At 43.2% G+C, this 20,701-nt stretch overlaps 1 protein-coding gene and 1 pseudogene across 16 annotated transcripts in view; both read left to right on the top strand.

Annotated features, from left to right (window-relative positions):
- Positions 1 to 20,701, top strand: part of STAU1 (staufen double-stranded RNA binding protein 1) — an 88,127-nt gene that overhangs the window by 61,353 nt on the left and 6,073 nt on the right. For 12 of the 16 annotated variants that reach the window (XM_078057288.1, XM_036121002.2, XM_036121012.2 and 9 more), the window contains 3 exons: positions 7,756 to 7,854; positions 17,749 to 17,979; positions 19,453 to 19,596. In XM_078057288.1, coding sequence (XP_077913414.1) covers positions 7,756 to 7,854; positions 17,749 to 17,979; positions 19,453 to 19,596 — 474 coding nt within the window. The remainder of the gene's footprint in view (positions 1 to 7,755; positions 7,855 to 17,748; positions 17,980 to 19,452; positions 19,597 to 20,701) is intronic. The other 4 variants (XM_036121007.2, XM_036121013.2, XM_036121006.2 and 1 more) reach the window with 3 other exon arrangements.
- Positions 15,825 to 16,326, top strand: LOC118553829 (ATP synthase peripheral stalk subunit d, mitochondrial pseudogene; annotated as a pseudogene).

The raw sequence follows: 20,701 nt of genomic DNA, 5'->3' as shown, positions 1-20,701 counted from the left end.
TACAGAGCTTTGCTGAGAGTAATGTTAAATCTCCTTGTGCCCCTGTTCTAGTTCTGTATGGTTTGAAATAGAGACCGTGCCCTTCAGGAATGGCCGAGACTGGCTTAACCAGTGCTGCAGAAATAAGAATCATTGAGTCGAATCAGACTTTCTTTGAGATAATAAATGAAACACTTAGCCTCCCGCCTCAGTGAGCTGCCCTTTGGTTTACCAGGCCTCCTGGGTAGGTGGGTAGTAGGATGCAAAGAGAGAGACATTTTTATTTTTTAATTAATTTTAAGAGAGAGAGTGCACAAGTGAGTGGGGAGGGGCAGAGGGAAAGGGAGAGAGAGAAAATCCCAAGCAGGCTCCACACCTAATGCAGAGCCCAACTCGGGGCTCAGTCTCAGGACCCTGAGATCATGACCTGAGCTGAAATCAAGAGTTGGAGCCCCAGGTGCCCCAGGAGGGACATTTTTAGAAGGTATCTTTACCTTTTTTTACTTAGAGTTAATGCATGTGAACTATAAAAATTTAAAAAACGTTTTGGTGGAGGTCAGTGCATATATAAGTAAATACACGCACCCGTCTGTGTAACAGAAGTGGGGTAATAGCATATGGTAACCACTTCTTTTTCACTGAACCGCTTATCATGAATACATTGTCGTGCCATTTACTTATAATTCCTTGGAGGACTCAAATTCAACTGGCATCTAAGCAGTTTTTAATAGCTACAAAGTGTTTCACTGTGTGAACATAGCAGTTTATTTTTTCAACAGAGCCTTAGTTATTTGGGTTGTTTACTGTGTTTCCTTTTAGAAAATAGGTAGTGAAGAACATCGTTGTAGTTAAATCTTTGTGCATGTCTATGCCTTTTTATGAGCCATGGATCTGGAGCTGAATTGCATGGCAAGTGTATATGGCCAAGTTCCCCACTAGAAAGATGGTACCATTTTAGACCTCTGCCAACAGGGTGTGAGCAGCGTGTTTGCCCCTGGCCTGCCAGGATTGGAGATTATAATTTTAAACAAACTGTTCATTTTGCTTTTGACGATTTGTAGGGCATGTGATTGTGTGGTGGATCAATCCATCTTCTTTAGAACATGGCCAATAAAGACAGCAATTTCTGCCTACAAGGCAGATATAGTCTGGTCCCTTGACGATAGGCATCGTGCTAGGCCCTGAGGAAAAACCACAGCCCTTTCCCTTCCCTGGTGGGGTTTCATTGAACAGCTGACAGATGTTAACGTTAGAATCATCAGAGTGCAGTGAGTGCATTATGAGAGCATCAGATGTCTTATTTATTTATTTATTTATTTATTTATTTATTTATTTATTTAGAGAACTAACAGGAGGGACAGAGCAAGAGGGAGAGAGCATTTCAAGCAGACTCCCTGCTTAGTGTGGAGCCCAACGTGGGGCTCAATCCTACGACCCTCAGATCACGACCTGAGCCGAGACCAGGAGTCGGACACTTAACCGACTGCACCAGCCAGGCACCCCGCTGTCTCCTTTAGAGGGAAGTGAGGGTGATGCATTTAGAGAAGTCCCTTCTGGGGAAGTGGCATTGAAGCCGAGACCAGACAGAAGCAGAAGAGCGGGAGCAGCTTGTGTAAGGGTCCTGTGTTGGGAATGTGCCGTTTGTTTTTTGTTTGTTTTTTGTTTTGGTTTTTAAATCTAATGTTTGTGGTAATAAAAAATGACTTACTCAGTGTCTGAGCTGCTAGGAGCAAGATGGCTAATAGCTACAGTATTTGTAATAGACAAAACAGGAGCTAGCTGAATGTCCACTGGTAGGGAAGTGGTTAAACAGCTACATTTGTCGGAGGGAGGCCCAGGGTGTGGTAGATCTGTACACATAGGCATGAAAGGAGCTACATCATGTAAGGTGTGGGGGGCGATCAAGAACCAGAGCTGTAGTTTTGTAGATAGTGTGATCCTGTTTGTGTGTAAGTAAATAAAAGTGCCACCTGTGTGTATGTATGTATGCATATGTGTATGTTTGGTTGCACGTAGTTTCTGTCTTGAAGGCTGTATCAAGCTTTAAAAGTAGTTTTCGCTTTATGGTAGAGGTAGGAGACAGACTTTTTAAAAAAATTGTACTGTCTGAAGGGTTTTTTTAATACTAGTGTAAAAATAAATACATGCAGCTCTTCTGGTCTTGAGTCTTATCTTCACTTGGGCCAGGGCTTAAACTAAAATTGGAGACCTTGATTTTCATTATTCTGTCAGGGTCCGTTAGACCCAATTTTCATTTTTGAGCTTCTTTTTCAAGCTCTGTAAGGAGTGATATTGCATGACTTGTATTCTTTTCTGGAGATCTTACAAAGAACAAAGAGAAAACATACTTACTTTTTTAAATAGAATAAAACTCATTCTGTCTTACACTGATCACATAGGTCCTTTGGACCCTTTTGTAAATCTCCCCCTTAGGGAATCTAAATTTTCCTTTGTCTTGAGACCTTCTGCTCTTTGTCATCCGACATATCATTTCAGCACTCTTTGTAATCCATTCCTAAACATGCTGAGCAAGACTCAGATAAAAGGACATGGAATTACGCTGCCATCCCGGGGTGGCTGCTCAGTAGTGAAATAACCCCTCGTCACATCATCCTTTGCCGTGCCTACTGCACTGCCCGACGCAGCGCGTCCTTCCAAGAAGATGCAGAAGACTGGAGACACCATCTTTTTCCTGTGCACTTAGCTTTCCTTGAACTCAGGTGGGAAGTTAGAATTTTTCTTTGCCTCTAATGGCAAAAAGAAGAAAGTTGACAGAGGAAGACCTTCCCGTTATTAAACAAGCGGGAAGATGAAAGCAGAGGGACAGCAGGGCCCTAGACTGCAGTGGTGATGGTGGGATTGAGAGTTTAAGCGAATCTCAGACTGTGAGTCTTCAGACAGTATCTTAAATAAGCTCTCCCAAACTCAAGAATCAGCAAGTGAACGGTGTATTTCTATGGTGTATGAAAAGCAAATGTGTATTCTTTTCTGACCATTCAACAGGAAGGACATCGTCACACATTATTTTGTGACAAGAATCTGGAACATCCTGTTTTGATTTTTTAAACAGTATGTGTGACAGCATTCTTTTAATTTTTATCATGTTTGGCCACCAGAATTTACTTCTCACCACTTATGGTCCACAAAATAAGTGGACAAATGCAAAAGGTGTGTATACAAAGGTCATTAGGAGGATATAGATGATAAGACAATGAAAAAACCATTAGATCCTTCCTTCGGGGTTTACAGATCTAAAAATGAAAGCATTTTGTAGTTAGGGAGCAAAGAAGATGGCTGTTCTCTCTTTGATACAGTTATGAGTCAGTTTCACGAGTAGTGTGTTCTGATGGTACCACTACCGGCAGAACCAGAGGTCATGATAAGCTAGAACCCACTGGGGATGGATTTGAAGAATGGCATTGCTACAGGTGGGCTGTGCTCCTGGTTCAGACGTGCTAGCAGATGAGCAGTTAGCTGCATTTAAAGGACTGTGCCCATTTGGGGTACATAAATGCTTTCCAGACTACAAACCTGGAATAAAAACTTGGATTTGGCTATTTTAATTTCTTTTCTTTTCTTTTTTTTTTTTAGATTTATTTATTTATTTTAGAGTGAGCAAGCAGGGAGGGGTGGGGGGAGGGCAGAGGGAGAGAGAGAATCTCAAGCAGACTGCCCGCCCAGTGAGGTGCCCCATGTGGGCCTCTGTCCCTTGACCCTGAGATCATGACCTGAGCCAAACTCAAGAGTCAGACGCCTAACCGGCTGAGCCACCCAGGTGCCCTGCTGTTTTAATTTCTTGTTAAAATCTCTAAGGAAAAGATTCTTATTGTCCTTTTATTCTGTATGTTATTTGTAAAATGACTAAATAGAGAAAAATAAAGTCTCTTGGAGCCAGATAGTAAACGGTGAGATGACTGTTTTTTTCTGGCATACTGAGGGTTAAGCATGGTTCAGAGTGTTTATTTCTTTTCTTAATGTTGCCTAGATTTTATTGCTGAACCATACACTATGGAATTGATGTTAACAGTAATTCCCACTTCATGAAGGTAAGACTAAGGCTCCACTACACTTTCCCCATTTTACTGGGAATGGTATTTGTGGATTTGTTTTTGACTCATTTTGCTGCTTTCCCATTGCAACATTTTGTTCACTCCAGATAATATCAAAATTATGTAAAAGAGCAACATAATCTCACTTCCAAGTAAATGTATATCTTTGTTTCCTGTTTTGCATTTTTATTTTACTGGCTGCTTTGTCCCTATTGAAATCCCTTGAGAAACAATGGCTTAGAGCAGTGAATCTCCACTCTGCTTGTAAAATCAGCTGGAGTCTTTAAAAAAAAAAAAAGTACTATAAATAAAATGGATCTTTAAGCCCTACCTGAAAAAAATTTAAGTTCCCTCATCTGGAGTAGGAATCTAGATAGCATCTGTCCTTGCAGAGCTCCCAAGTGATCCTGATGCTGCTGTGGTTAAGAAACACTGGCTTACAGTTTAGATTTTTGCCGTAGATTGTTGTTTTCCATCAGACTTATGTGGAAGCTCAATATATAAAATAGGAAAGTAGCATTTGATTAGTATAAACTTGTAAGTTTGAATTTTAGAGTATTTTTGAAGGTAAATCAGTGAAAATTATTTGTGAATTTTCAAAACACAAAATATATCATATTGTTTTCGTCCACTAAAAAAACATGGCTGTGAGAAAGATACATTCCCATTTTAAAATCATGATTAAGGCTGCCCGGAAAGGAGAGTGAGGAGAGCTTTGTTGTTTTCCTTAAAAAAATTAAAATGTAATGTCAGTAGTTCTTAATGTTGGGACATTTGTTAAATCTAGCACAATTGCCTGTTACATTATTTATCTGTGCTTTTCTGAATGTTTGAAATAGGTCATAATTAAAAGTTAAAACTAATTGGGCTGGTAAAATGAACAACAGGTTTGAAAATTGGAGTACATGCGTGGTGGCTGAAGTCTTATTTTAGCCTCAGCACCCAGTTTATTTCTAAATTTTGTTCTGGTTGCATTAACAGTTACTTAGCATCCGAGTGGAGCCTTTGTTTTAACTCATCTGCTTAAGAAAAAAACCTCTGGATATCCTTCAAATAAACAGCTGTCAGAAACCTTAATTGTGCACAAGAATGAGTTAACCTTTTAGCATAAGTTAATGTGTTGACAATCTCTAGTGTGTTAATATTTGGTACAAAACATACTTTTTTAAGTTGCTTTTTAAAGATAAAATAAACATAACATAAAGGTTACCATTATAACCATTTTTGAAGTGCACAGTTCTCCAGCATTGAATATATTCTCAGTGTTGCGCAACTGTCACTACTACCCATTTCTGGAACTTTTTTATCTCACATTGAAACTCTGTGCACATTAAACAATAACTTCCCCTCGATCCCCCCCCCCGCCCCGCCCACCCCAGGGAACATCTACTTCTGTCTCTATGTATTTGCCCATTCTAGATACCTAATATAAGTGGATATTCATCTTTTGTCAGGCTTATTTCATTTATCATGTTTTCAAAGTCCATCCATGTTGTAGCATGTGTCAGCATTTCCTTTCTTTTTAAGGCTGAGTAATACTCCATTGTGTGACCATTCCACATTTTGTGTATCCGTTCATCTGTTGTTGGATGTTTGGGTTGTTTTCACTTCTTGGCTACTGTGAATAATGCTGCTGTAAACATAGGTGTCTAGGTATCTGTTTGAGTTCTTTTAAGTTCTTTCGAGTACATATCTGCTAGTGTAATTGCTGGATCATCCTGTAAATCTATGTTTAACTTTTTGAGGAACCACCACACTGTTTTGCACAGAGGTTGGGCCATTTTATATTCCCACCAGGAATGCTCTGTGATTCGCACTGCTCCATGTGCTTGCTAACACTTGCTGTTTTCATTGGCCATTCTTAAGGGGTGCAAAGTGGTGTTTAATTGTGATTTTGACTTGCATTTCCCTAATGATGAGTGATACTGAGCTCATGTACTCGTTAGCCTTCTTCACGTACTCATTTCTACCTTCTTAAGAAAATGTCTATTCAAGTCCTTTTCCCATTTTTAAATTGGGTAGTTTGTTTTTGAGTTGTGTATATATTCTGGATATTAATTCCTCATCAGATCTATGATCTGCATGTGCTTTCTCCTGTCTGTGGCTCGTCTCTACCTTTCCTTCCTTGAGAGCGTCTTCTGATGCACAGAAGTGTTTAATTCTGAGGCCGTCCAGTTTACCGGCTTTTTCTTTTGTTGCCTGTTCTCCGTCGCCGGCACGTCCAGCACCAGGAGGCTTCTTCCTGCTGTTCTAAGAGCTTTACGATTTTAGCCCTTATGTTTAGGTCTTTGATCCGTTTTGAGGTAATTTTTGTATATGGTATAGGTGGTTTTTTGTTTTGTTTTTGTTTGCATGTGGAAATCTGTTTTTCTAAGCACCATTTGTTGAACATACTAAAATGCAGGGTGGTTGTTTGTTTAAGTTTAAAACTTGTTTAAAAAATAAATTTCAAACCAAACCTCCACGGAGCTCTAAGGCGTCTTGCTTGAAGATTTCTGGCTTTAAAGATTCCCGCATAAAAAGTCAGGCCCTCTTTCCGTTTAGGACTTAAACAAGAATAAAAGTATCTTTAAGTTAATAAAGCCACCAGAAATGCTACGCAAATAGTTCTGACCAGGCAGAGAGTGAAGTGAAACCCGACTAGAAGGAGAAGGCCGCCATCATGGCAGGAGAGAGAAGGAGAGAGTGTCTGGGATGAGTTTACTGGTATAGGGTTATATTCTTGATGGTATTAATATTTTTAACTTAAGAGTTTTATTTTTTTTCCATTATAGTGTGAAATACTGATACACGGAGGTGTAAGATCTATCTGATGAACGTATAGAAATGCACAACCGATAAAATCCTGGATAGTCCTGTATTTTAGCTATTTCGCAGTTTTAGCCATGGGTTCTTCTCAGAAAGTTCTAGTCTTGGAAATAGGACTTTTACAAATTCTTTGATAAAAGAGTCACAATAATAAGAAATAAGAAAAATGCAGCTCTCTTGCCACAATTTGCAGGGAGGGGGGCGTTGCTATTACTGAGCTTATCTGGATTCTCATTATCACTGCATGGATAGAGTCGGTTATCAGCTCGCACTGAGATCTCTGCCCTCCCTAATCCCAGCCCTGGCTGGAGGACTGTAAATGAACCTTGTTATAAAGATGGAGTCTCAGCCTTTGTTGAGCAGACTTGATTAGTTTGCACTTGAATTTTGGCCAGCAGCAGTGAGGAAAAGATTTGGTACACAATTTCATAATTTGTTCCATTGCATCCTTTTTTAAAAAAGTGGGTTTCCAGGGACTTTTGTCCAAATGAGAAACCTGCATACTTAGATGGAGAGACTTCTATTTGAACTTGCCATGTCCCACACAGAGCTGTCTGTATTCTGACTTTTTCCAGAATGTGGCTCGCCGGTCCTCAAGGAAGGCTTTGGGAGTCTGTCACTCTTCCTGAGCAGCTGTGGGCGTGTGGTTGCGCCACGATGAGGCTGATTCATACCCCTGAGTCTGTTAGGTGTGGGGTTGTTTGTGGTGGATTTACAAGGTACAAGCTGACCCAAGTGTGAAATAATACTTTTTTTTTTTTAACCTTTAAATTCACTGCCACATGGCACACAGGTGGCCTTGCTCCCTGGGGTGGTGCTCACTCCATGAAGCCAAGGTTCAGTGCTTAAGGTTTATCACAGCTGGGATGTTGACAGTTTTTAATAAGAGTTAACTACTAAACAGTTATTCTTTCTTTAGGTGAATGGAAGAGAATCAGAAGAAGAAAATCTCAATAAATCGGAAATAAGTCAAGTGTTTGAGATTGCACTTAAACGGAACTTGCCTGTGAATTTTGAGGTAAGCTTGCTTTACATGTAGGACTGCACTGTAAAATACTGTTGGCATTCACCATTGGGATGATTTTTTTCCTAAATAACATTGGAATTATCATCACAAACCTGTGAACCTTCAGGTTTAATACTCAGACTTTATACTTAGCAAAGCAATATATATATATATATATTTTTTAAGATTTTACTTATTTATTTGACAGAGAGATAGAGAGCACAAGTGGGCAGAGAGGCAGGGAGAGGGAGAAGCAGGCTCTCTGCTGAGCAGGGAGCCCGATGCGGGACTCGATCCCAGGACCCTGGGATCATGACCTGAGCTGAAGGCAGGCACTTAACCGACTGAGCCACGCAGGCGCCCCTTAGCAAAGCAATATTGATTCTCTTCTTCAGGGTTGCTAATTTAGGGGCTGCCATGCCCCTCCAGACAGTCCATGGATGGTCTGCGAGCCTCCCAGAATGATTTTGAAGATTGTGTTTTCTAGAGAGAGGTTCCATTGTTTTCATAAGACTCTCAAAAGACTCTGTTACTCCCAAAACGTTAATCTCCTTAACAGTCCCTAGGAATCATACAGCGGAGTTAAAAGGACATCAGTTTTGTCCTTGTCCAGCATTTGCCCTGTAGATCACCTCTCTGATAACTTCATTTGTTGTTGGAGACTTTATGGTCTTAAAAACCATAACTAATGGGCTGTTAGTTCAATATGGAAAGTAAGGTACATTTAGGACATGTTTCCTTCAAGGACCCAGTGAGTCCAAACAGATGAGGCAGGTGATAGAGGTTAGTAAGTTTTCTGTAATGGTCTGACACACGACGAATTCTTTGCAAATCCTTTTGGTTTCCGCACTTGGTTATGCAAGGTTGTGTTTTACTATACAATGCATGTTTCTTTATCAATTCTTTGGTCTTTCAGAGGTGGTTTTTTCTTTGTTTTTTTGAGAGAGAGCACGGGGAGGGTGGGGAGGGACAGAGGGAGAAGGAGATGGGGAGAGAATCTTGTGGAGCCCGATCTCATGACCCTGAGGTCATGACCTGAGCTGAAATCAAGAGTTGGATGCCTAGGGGCGCCTGGGTGGCTCAGTCAGTTAAGCGTCTGCCTTTGGCTCAGGTCATGATCCTGGGATCCTGGGATCGAGCCCCACATTGGTCTCCATGCTCAGCGGGCAGTCTGCTTCTCCGCCCCCCACTCTCACTCTTTTTCTCTCTCTCTCAACTCTGTCTCAAAGAAATAAAAAATCTTGAAAAAAGAAAAAAGTTGGACGCCTAACCGACTGTGCCCCCCAGGCGCCCCAGGTCTTTCAGAGTTCTAAAGACTATATATTTAGTCTTCCAAAATGCTCTACGCTTCTACTTCGTTACTTAGGCAAATGTAATTTGAGGTGGGGCATTTGCTTAAAACAATTTTAAGTGGTCCATAAATTTCTTTTGGCCTGTTTCTTTTTTTAAAAAGTCCCCCTGTGGGGCACCTGGGTGGCTCAGTTGGTTAAAAAATCCCCCTGAAGTTTATTATGCTGTAAAATACTGTAATTTTGTAGCATTTTTGCAGTTACAAGTGACCCCCAAACTTCATGCCTGACCTTTATAAAATATATACCTTCTCTTATTAATGTGCTAGCACCCTAAACTGGCTCCTGAGTTCAGTCCTTAACCCGTCTGCTGCATGCTGCTGACTTCTGGCCTTTAGCTCGCAGTGCTTCCCTGCCTGCTGTGGGGCACAGGTGGGATGGGAAGTTACACTTGCATCATGGGGCCACCCTGCATCACCCCACATCCATCCCTGTCCCACCCTGGCCAGCAGGACCAGGTTTACACTGTCCCTTCTTCCCAGAGGGCAGAGCCCTGGACAGACGAGGGCTGTGTCTTCTTACCTGGCTCTCTGTCCCTTCCGGCCCTTCTCCCTCTGTTGGCATTGGGGAGGGAGGCGATGAGACAGGAGATACGCAGAATGACAGGGCTAGTTGCTGGGTGGGAACTAGGTGGGAGCTTCACTCCGAAAACCAAGAGGTCTTCCTGGGTACCTGTTGCAGGAAGGGAAGAAGTCCTCCTTTTCTCCTCGTGCTGAGGGATTGGTAGGGCATGAGAATGGATTTTTAGAGATTAGAGGGGTGCCAAGATTGTGGGAGTGGGAGGTGCCTGGCTTCCCGGGTCACCTCAGGATTACAGAGGTGACTGCTGGCACCAGGGCCTTGGATCCTTGTGAAGCTTGCCACCTGTTCCTACTAGTTTGTTGCCCTGCCTGAGAGTCAGCTTTCTGGAACCTTAGTGAAGGAATGCCATTTTGTTTTTGCTCTGTGGGATTTGGAGACCAGATTGCTTCTGTTCCACTTCCGCTTTGTTTAGATTTCGGATTTGGGTCTCAAGCTTGTGTTCAGGAATATGTAACACAGCAGGAAATGGTCTGATCACCTGAAGGAAGTTTTGGGAGTGCCCTCTGGTGGGTGAATATCTTTAGGGTAATCATTTAAGACATTCCAGTTTGTTCGTTGGTGGTGGTGTTGAATTTGTTAATGTGAGTGCTTATGTTAAATAGCTCATCTATCAAAGGGTCATATTACTTCCATTATTAGCTTGAGCAAGGGCTTTCATTTTTTTCCCCCACAGTTCTGTCTCTTGCATCTGGAAGATTACCTGGCACATACTGGATGCTCAGGAAATGTTTGTTGAGTAAATGAATGGGAACAGTTTTTTTTTTTTTTTACTGAGTTTTTTATAGTAAAATCTGTCACATAGAAATCTGGGTTAGAACTGTTTAATAGAAGAAGGCAGGAGCCTTTCCTACGGTTCTCCAGAAAAAATGTATATAGCTTGACTTGATAAAATACATAGTTTTAGTTAAAAAATGTGATGGTGCTGATTGATAAAGTCACCGGGAGGCAGTTGTGACCTCTACATGACCTTGCACTAAATCCATTGTAGGTGGAACTCCACATTTAGATTGGTTGGCTGGTGATGTGAGTAGATGATTGAGTCAACTCTGAGAGGCCAAGAGTCCAGGTGGGGCTGAGTGTTCGGAAACCAGGCTGTCAGGGTGGGAGGTGGTGTGTGAGGGGCCCTCCCTGCCAACCTCTTCCTTTGGGGGGGAGTGAAGGCTGCTCTCTGAGGGGCCGCTGGTTCTCACCTGGGGAGCACAGCACTGCTGTTTTGGGGCTCATTTGGTTTTCCTAGCCATTTTTTGAATGTTTTATTTTGAAAAATTTCAAACCTGTGGAAAAGTTGGAAGAATAGGACAGTGAATTTCTCCTTCACTGAGATTTACTAGTGATTAACATTTTACATTTGCTTTTTCTCTCTGTGAATGCACATACTATTTTCTATCTCTTCTTACCCTTGCTGGGTCATTTGAGTAAGTGGCAGGTATCAGGATTCCTAAATTTCAACATGTATCTTTTAAGGACAAGACATTATCTTAAATAAGCACAATCTAATGATCAAATACAGGAAATTGAGCGTCACTAATTCTTATGTAACGTATGTCCTATATTCACATTTTGCCGTCTGTGCCTTCCGTCCTTGATGGCACGTATGTGGCAGTGCAGGATCACACCCTGCATCTGGTAGAGGCATCCCTGGGCTCTCCTTTTGTCTGTAACAGTTCGCAGCCTCTTTTGACATTTTTAAAAGGTACTTTGTAGAATGGCCCTCAGTTTGGTCTGATTGTTCCCTCATGATTAGTTTCAGATAATGCATTTTTTCCCTCAGGACACCACAGATGTGGTGTTGGTTCTTCTGAGCATCACATGAGGGCATTTCCCCCCGTGTCAGTGACGTTCCTTTCATTGGCTTACACCAGAGCTTCACCTTAAGGAGACATTCTTTGGGGCGCCTGGGTGGCTCAGTTGGTTAAGCGACTGCCTTCGGCTCAGGTCATGATCCTGGAGTCCCGGGATCGAGTCCCGCATCGGGCTCCCTGCTCAGCGGGGAGTCTGCTCCTCCCTCTCATGCTCTCTGTCTCTCATTCTCTCTCTCGCAAATAAATACAATCTTTAAAAAAAAAAAAAAAAAAGACATTCTTTCTCTTTGCAATTAATCCGTATCCTGCGAGGAGATGTTTGAAGGCTCTGCCCTCAGAGATTTCCCCGTTGATTCTCATAGTCATTGATAATTCTTCCCAGTAACAGTCACTGCTATGGTGGATTTCCTGCCTTTCTGAGCTGACATTCCACAGGAAATACCCCACCTCTGTACGTTAATTTTTATTAGCATAGGTGCACAGCTTCTTTTTTTATTCAAAGTGTTACTTCATTATTGTTGTCATTCACTGGGGGCGCCTGGCTGGCTTAGTCGGTGGAGGTGGAGGAGTGCGACTCTTGATCTTGGAGTCATGAGTTCAAGCCCCATATTAGGTGTAGAGCTTACATTTTAAAAAAAGGAAAAAGAAAAAAAAAAAACATGGTTCAACATTATTGTCATTCATTTTGATATTCAAATTGCCATTCAGCTGGCTGCTGTGTCCTTTGATATTCCCCTGTGGGGATGTTTTTGGAGGGGAGGGTAGTTTTTTTTTTGAGGTAATTTATATACAGTAAAATCTATTCTATTTAGATTTATTGATGTGTTTTGATGAATGTATACAGTGGTGGAACCACCCCTGCAGTCAAGACCTAAAACCTCTTTCAACCTGTAAAGTTGCCCTGAGGCCCTTTGCAGCCAGTTCTTTTCCTCCGTCCTCAGCCTCAGGCAACCACTGATCCAATTTCCGCCCCTACAGTTTTTCTCTTTTCAGAACATTACATAAATGGAATTACAGAGTTTATTGCCTTTAGTCTGGCTTCTTTAACTTAATGTAATGCAGGTGTTGAGTTGTCCATGTTGCACAGAGCAGTAGTTCCTGCCTTTTTTTTTTTTTTTTTTTAGATTTTATTTATTTAGGGGCGCCTGGGTGGCTCAGTTGCTAAGCGTCTGCCTTCGGCTCAGGTCATAATACCAGGGTCCTGGGATCAAGCCCTGCATCGGGCTCCCTGCTCAGCGGGAAGCCTGCTTCTCCCTCTTCCACTCCCCCTGCTTGTGTTCCCTCTCTCACTGTGTCTCTCTGTCAAATGAATAAATAAAATCTTAAAAAAAAAAGATTTTATTTATTTGAGAGAGAGCGTGAAAGAGAGAAAGCACAGGTGGGGGGCGGGGTGCAGAGGGAGAAGCAGACCCTGAGATCACGACCTGAGCTGAAATCACCAGTTGGAGGCTTAACCAGCTGAGCCACCCAGGCGCGGGCCCCCCCCCCCCCCCGCCCAGCATCTTTCCTGTGCTGCTTTGCCATCTGGGCATCTTCTTTGGGGGAGCGTCTGTTCACGTCTGTCGGTTTTGTTATGGAGTTGTTTTATTACTGAGTTTTGAGGGTTATTTATATATTCTGAATACAATCCTTTTATCAGATACGTATTTTCTAAATATTTTCTCCCAGTATGTGGCTTGTCTTTTCATTTTTTAAATGGTATCTTCCAAAGAGCAGAGAGATTTTAGTGAGGTTGAATTTGCCTAATTTTTCTTTTATGTTTCATGGTTGTTGTATGTAACCTAAGACACCTTTGTCTCATGTAAGGTCATTCTTCTTCTCTTCTCTTCTTGAAGCTTTATGGTTCATTTTGAGTTACAGTTTTTATATATGCTGTGAGGTGTTTTTTTTCCTCTTCTGCTTGTGTGCCTCATTATCCCTGCTCGCTCGCTTCTCACCTCCCCTGTTCAGATTTTGAGTGAACTTAAATGTTTTAACCTTACCCTTACTTTGAACTTTCCCTGCTCAAGTTTTGGCACCAGTAGAAATGGAAATTCTAACAGACATGGCCTTAGCTGGTCCTGCAGGAGCCCCGTTCCCCCTCACGGAGAGCGGCATGTGGAGATGAGGATGGGGCACCAGGCATGCTTGTTGCTGCTGGAGGGAAGGTCACTGCTTCTAGGCCTTGTAGGCAGGTATCACTAGAAAATACCTCTATTTTCAGAATTACCAGTTTATACCTCTAATTTTCATCTAGCATCACAAGGCTCTTCCCCTCCATTCCTAATTCCATACTTAGACCTCCTGCTGACCATCTGTCGAGGTGTGCTTCCTGTGTAGAAAATGGGCACGTCTTCAGGGCACAGCCCGTTCGAGCCTGTGGTTCACCACCCAGATCCAGATCTAGAGCATTCCCATAACCTCCAGCAATCCCTGGGCCCCTTTCAAGTTAACACCCACCCAGAAGCTGTTTTCTGAAACCTATACTATAGTTTCATTTTCTTTGTTCTTAGACCTCATATAAATAGAATGATACAGTATGGATTGTTTGGTGTCAAGTCTCTAATCCTCAACAGAGTGTTTTTGAGTCTCATCCATGTATGGCAGTAGCTAATTGCCGTGTGGTATTTCCCTGTATGAATGTAAAGCTGTGCTTTATCCATTGTCCTCTTGATGGACATGTGAGTGGTTTCCACGTTGGGAACTTTTATGAATAAAGCTGCTAAGGCTTCTTGTGTACACGTGCACCCAGAATTGCCAAGTCAAGGGTAAGTGTTTAATAAAAATTGTCAAGTTGGGGGCGCCTGGGTGGCTCAGTTGGTTAAGCATCTGCCTTCGGCTCGGGTCATGATCCCGGGGTCCTGGGATCGAGTCCTGCATCGTCCCGCTTCGGGCTCCCTGCTCAGCAGGGAGTCTGCTCCTCTCTCTGCCCCTCCCCACTGCTCGTGCGTGCGTGCTCGTGCTCTCTCTCAAATAAATAAAATCTGTAAAACAAATTGTCAAGCTGCTTCCCAAGGTGATTGTACTAGTTTATACTCTGACCAGTTGTTCCACATCCTTGTCAACACTCGATGCTGTCAGTTGTTTTAATTTTAGCCATTTTGGGATGTTGTGTACATTACAGTATTCCATTGTGGTTTCGATTTGCATTTCCTTGATGACAAATGATGATCATTTTTCATATGCTTATTGGCCATTTAGAGATCTTGTTTGGTAAAGTACCTGTTCAAGTCTTTCATTAATTGGGTAGTTGACTTACAGAGGTTCTTTCAGTATTCTGGATATAAACCCTCAGATACGTATATTGCAAATGTTCTCCCCCGTTTTGTGGACTCCCTGTATTTTCTAATTGTTGTCTTTTGATGAGAACAATTATTTTAATTTCGAGGAGCTCCGAATTTGTTTTCTTTATGGCTGGTACTTTGTGTTTTTAAGAGCTGTTTGCCAACTGCATGCTCCAGGCCTTTTCTCTTATGTTTTCTTCTTCTTTTTTTTAAAAGGAAAATCTGTATTTAATCTTGTGAAAAGTTAAGAGAATAACCAGTAGCTTCCATTTTTGTTTTAGGTTATTATTACCATTAAATTATATTCTTTTTATAAAAATTTGTTTTAAAAAACCCCCCACACATAAACAAGCCACAAACTACCAACGTAGAAATGCAAACATGGCCAACACGGACGCCTCAGGTGACACAGGAACGGGGTTCCTGGGCGGTCAACAGTGAAGGACAGTAGCACTGAAAGGAAAACGGTGCCTTGAACATGTGTTTTCTTCTTCTTCTTCTTCTTTTTTTTTTTTTTTAATGATTCCAAATTAGTGTCTCTTCAGAACTTTTTTTTTTAAGATTTTATTTATTTGAGAGAGAGAATGAGAGAGAGAGAGAGCATAAGAGGGGAGAGGGCCTGAGGGAGAAGCAGGCTCCCCACTGAGCAGGGAGCCCGATGTGGGACTCGATCCCAGGACTCCAGGATCATGACCTGAGCTGAAGGCAGTGGCCCAACCAACTGTAGTCACCCAGGCGCCCCACTCCTATGTTTTCTTCTGAGAGTGTTAGAGTTTTAGCTTTCATATTTAGGTCTGTGTTCTGGCTCCAGGTACCTGTTGTTTGTGGTGGAGTTTGAGACTGTGTGGTTCAGCTTTTCTTCCATGTGGATATGTAGTGCTTTTTTTTTTTTCCCCCCTTTAAGACTTTTGATTTAAAAAAAAAAAAAGTATTTTGTCCTTGCTGCTGTGGACTCTGGGCTGCCGGGGTTGGTGAAGGATCTCAAGATGGCTGCATGAAAACTTGCTCTAAAAACCATTGACTGGGTAGCTTTGGGGGAGATCATACCCCAAAACCAGAAGGCCATTGCTAACTCCCCGAAATCCTGGAATGAGACACTTACCTCCAGGTTGGCTAGTCTCCCTGAGAAACCACCTGCTCTCGACTGGGCTTACTACAAGGCCAATGTGGCGAAGGCTGGTTTGGTAGATGACTTTGAGAAGAAGTTTAATGCCCTGAAGGTTCCTGTGCCAGAGGATAAATATACTGTTCAGGTGGATGCTGAAGAAAAAGAAGATGTGAAAAGTTGTGCCGAGTTTTTGTCTCTCTCAAAGGCCAGGATTGAGGAATATGAAAAAGAGCTGGAGAAGATGAGGAACATAATTCCATTTGATCAGATGACCATTGAGGACCTGAATGAAGTCTTCCCAGAAACCAAATTAGACAAGTAGTATCCCTATTGGCCTCACAAGCCAATTGAGAATTTATAAACTTGAGTTGGGGAGAAAGCTCTGGCCCTCATATTGTAAATGCTGGACATTAAAAATAATGACACGGTGCAAAAAAAAAAAAATTTTTTTTTGATGTACTTTGGTGTGTTTGCCAGAAATCACAAGACCAAATGTGTGCAGGTCTATTTCTGCATTCTGTTCTGATTTACTGATCTCATTGTTTGCCTTTAAACAATGCTGTGAGGGCATCGTTGCTATAACTTTATCGGAAGTCTTGAAATCTGCTAGTGTGAGTCCTCTTGGTTGTTCTTTTCAAGAGTGTCTTAGCTAACCTAAGTTAGCTAGTTCAGTTTTTTTTTTTTTTTAAAGAATTTATTTATTTATTTGACAGGGAGAGATACACAGCGAGAGAGGGAACACAAGCAGGGGGAGTGGGAGAGGGAGAAGCAGGCTTTCCGCTGAGCGGAGAGCCCGACGCGGGGCTCGATCCCAGGACTCTGGGATCATGACCTGAGCCGAAGGCAGACGCTGAACGACTGAGCCACCCAGGCGCCCCTAGTTCAATTTTTATTTTCCTTCTGTGTGATCCAGTAAGAACCTTACTTAAGTTTCTGTCCACACTCAATTTTAGTGTTTTTCTCCCATCTTTGTTGACTTATTTTTATATTTTTAATATGTAAAACACTAAATGCTTCTAAAAGTCAAAACTATACAAAAAGATACACTCAGAAGCGTCATCCTGTCCCTGCTCTACACAGTCCCTCCCACGTGCTGTAGGGAACTAATTCTCTCAGTTTCTGCTTTATCCATCCTGTGTTTCTTTTTGCAAAAATAAGCATATAAACACACACGTGTGTCTGTTTATATAATTGTGTATATGTGTGGGTATATATAAATCTTTTTTTTTTTTTTTTTTTACACAAAAGTTAGGGTACTGTATAAACTCTTGGCAGTTTGGTTTTTTTTACTTAGTGTGTATTGGAAATCACGGTCAGTGCTTTGAAATTTCTCATTCTTTTTTAAAGCTGCATAGCAATCAGGATTTAATAAGCTCAGACTTGGCTGGAGGCTCAGAGCAAATATTAAACTTGAACTCTTTGTGTTGCAATTATTTCTGGACTTCGCTGGGACAGCTTCCTTTCTGCCATTTGCAGTGGATCCCCTGAACTCAGGACAGTCTCTGACCCTGGGAAGACGGGAGCCGTTCTGCTCGGAGGGTGGGAGCAGAACTTGTTTTCCTCTTTACTCCGTACTAACTGTGTGGGGGACCAACCAGACCCAAGAACATTAACAAGTCTGAGAAATAAGGAAGGGAAGAAAAGCATTCAGGATTTTCACTGTTTTCTTTTGCTGACATTTGCGCCGCCTGCACTGATCAGGTCTTGTCCGTCACTCGCCCTTCCCTGTGGTTCCTGGGAGGTCGTGTGGTGAGCAGTGTGGCCTACCACTGGCAGGAAGTGTCTGTCACGCTTTCACTCAGTCTTTCCCTCTGAAACAGGTTGCCCGGGAGAGTGGCCCCCCCCATATGAAGAGCTTTGTGACCAAGGTGTCAGTTGGGGAGTTTGTTGGGGAAGGTGAAGGGAAGAGCAAGAAGATTTCAAAGAAAAACGCTGCTATCGCTGTCCTCGAGGAGCTGAAGAAGCTACCACCCCTGCCTACGGTCGAGCGAGTGAAGCCCAGAATCAAAAAGAAAACAAAATCCATAGTCAGGGTAAGAACCTTCTCGATCGAAGAGAGTATTTCCATTGCCTGTAGATGACGGGGGAGGACATATTAAAAGGTTCACTAGGTTGCTGACCCTAGTGACAGGATAGGCACTGACGTGCCACCTGCCAGGCCTGGTGCAGGGGCCACCTTGGGTACTTCCTCCCAGGAGCCCCCTCGGCAAAGATGCGGGCGCCGGGGCGCTGGCAGCTGTGCGCACACGTCGTGGGTGAGGGGTGATCACAGGAACCGTGTGCATCTGCAGAGCGAATGGCGACAAAGTGTCCTTCCACCTCGCTCACCGCTGAACTGGTGCGAGTGTGAAGCAGATTTGTGGGAGCAAAGGCGTCTGGGGGCAGTGAGACATTTCACCAAACACCTCCTATTCTTTGGGATTTTTTAAGCCATGTCAATGGACCTGTCAAAAATTATACTAGCCCCTTGCTTCCCCACCCAGAGAAGGGACAAGAGTCCATTTGGGCATGTTTAGGAATACTAGGGTCTGTACTGATTGTCAGTATACAGTTTTGACCTTTGCACAGCACGGGCCCCCAGCCCACAGTGGAAAGCCTGGGTTTAACTTTTGACTCCCCAGACACTTAACCACTAACGGCCTACTGCTGACCAGAAGCTTTACCAATAAGATAAACAGTCAATTAATATGTTTTGTATGTTATATGTTGTATATGTGTGTATGTATTAAATGCTATATTCGCACAGTAAAGTAATCTGGAGGAAAGCGAACATTATTAAGGAAATCTTAAGAGAAAATACACTTCCTGTACTCTATTATAGTTATAAAAAAAAATCCACTTCTAGGTGGACCTGCACAGTTCAGACCCTTGTTGTTCGAGAGCCAGCTGTAGTTTCACGCTTTGCCAAGACCCCGCGCCCAGGGCTGAGCACACGCCGTAGACTGTTGCAGCTCCCCTTCTCTCTCAGGAGATCCCAGGAACCACCCCACACGAGCAGTGGCTGAGGGTTCCGTGGCGCTAAAGATGGCCACTGGGAGGAAACTGTGGGATTCTTAGGTTCTTTCCACATGGTGTCAGCCTGAGGTTTTGTGTTTCGTGTGTGTGTGTTTTTTAAATAGTTTCTGGATTTTGAGTCCTTGTTAAGAAAGCTGGGGACCCATAACAGACTTTTGGGGGGAATTTTAGGAATAGTGTTCTGTATTTTTTTCTCTCTTCATTGTCAAGTTGAAATTTATTGTTAAAAAGCAGACTTTTCAGGGTTGCTTGCCTACCCATAGTGGGATACTGATGTTGGTTTGCCAGGAGCCTTGTAAAAAGTCACCTCAGAGCAATCCTAGAAAATCACTAAGCATCTTTTAATTTTAAGAAGGTTTAAAAAAGATCTGATTAATTCTGGGCACTTAGATCAAACATAAAGGAATGTTGCGTTGTGTCCTGACCCCTGAATTGGCGAGGTCCTCTCTGTGGCTAACATGGCACATGGTGTCTGCATCCGTTGTTGTCAGCTACAGAGCAGCACGGACTGCGGCCAGGGGATGAACCCGATCAGCAGACTGGCCCAGATCCAGCAGGCGAAAAAGGAGAAGGAGCCGGAGTACATGCTCCTCACAGAGCGAGGCCTCCCGCGCCGCAGAGAGTTTGTGATGCAGGTGGGTCAGCGTGGCTTGTGGCAGCCCTTCGGTGACCGCGCCCCACGCAGCTGGAGGGGTCCAGGGGCTGGGTGCTTTCCTGAGGGGGCCAGGTCCCCGCCATCAGACGTTAGCAATAGTAAGACCACGTTGCTTGTAGTAAATGCCTTAAAACGTGTCCTTGCGTGCGCGCCGCACGTGCTGCTGAGTCAGCAGGTAGGAGCTCAGACCCCTGCTCCAGGTCATGGGTGCTAGGGCAGGGGGATTGCGGGTGACCATTGCTCTTCAGTACATGTCCTTGAAGGCTTGTATTGTTCTTTTCAGAAGGTAAATTTTACAAGTTCTATCAAAGGATATGTTCCTGTTCCTCCCAATCTGTAGAATCTGGAGTCTAGGGTTGGTCCTCCTTAGATTGGGATTGCACTTCGGATTAGTGCAGAGTGTTTTCTTGTATTTAGGAAACGGTTACTCATATGGGCAGTCTACTTTGTGATTTGAATTTAATGGTGTTTTCTGGTGAAAAACCCAGTACTTTGCTCTCGTGTAGCAGTTCGCTCATGACTTGGGAAGTATTCTCGGCGTGCTCTCCCTCCCCAGTCAGAAGGCGAGTAAAGTCACGGTCCTTCCAGGCTACAAGGAAGATGGCAGCATACCAAGAGGATCAGTAATTTGGCCAAAATCAAAGCTGGTAGATGGCAAGGCCAGGATTCAACCCCAGAGCCCTCTTCACAGGCCAGGGAAGGTTTCCTTGACTCTCAGTTCTGGGACATGGGGCTTTTTGGTCTGGTCTGTGATCAGGACCAGCTCGGAAGGGGTTGTAAGCCGTGGTTACGTGCTGGAACCTGTGAACACTCAGCTCTCCTGGGGGGCGGGCTGGTGGGAGGGGGGGTGTTTATAGATGTGTTACGCATGTATAAACTACACGTCTGTGTAGTACAGATGTCACAGAGAGGATGAGCTCCTGGCCGCTGACTCAGCAGCACGTGCGGTGCGCACGCGAGGACATGATTTAAGGCATCAAATTACTACAAGCAACATGGTCTTAGTAGTGCGAACGTCCGACGGCGGGGAGCGGGGCCCACTGGGCCAGGGCGCAGTTGACAAATAATATAGAAAGCACGTAATA

This window comes from Halichoerus grypus, chromosome 10, assembly GCF_964656455.1.
Source record: "Halichoerus grypus chromosome 10, mHalGry1.hap1.1, whole genome shotgun sequence".
Classification (NCBI taxonomy): domain Eukaryota; kingdom Metazoa; phylum Chordata; class Mammalia; order Carnivora; family Phocidae; genus Halichoerus; species Halichoerus grypus.
The sequence above is the reverse complement of the archived record's forward strand: the minus strand, read 5'-3'. Positions and strand labels throughout refer to the sequence as shown.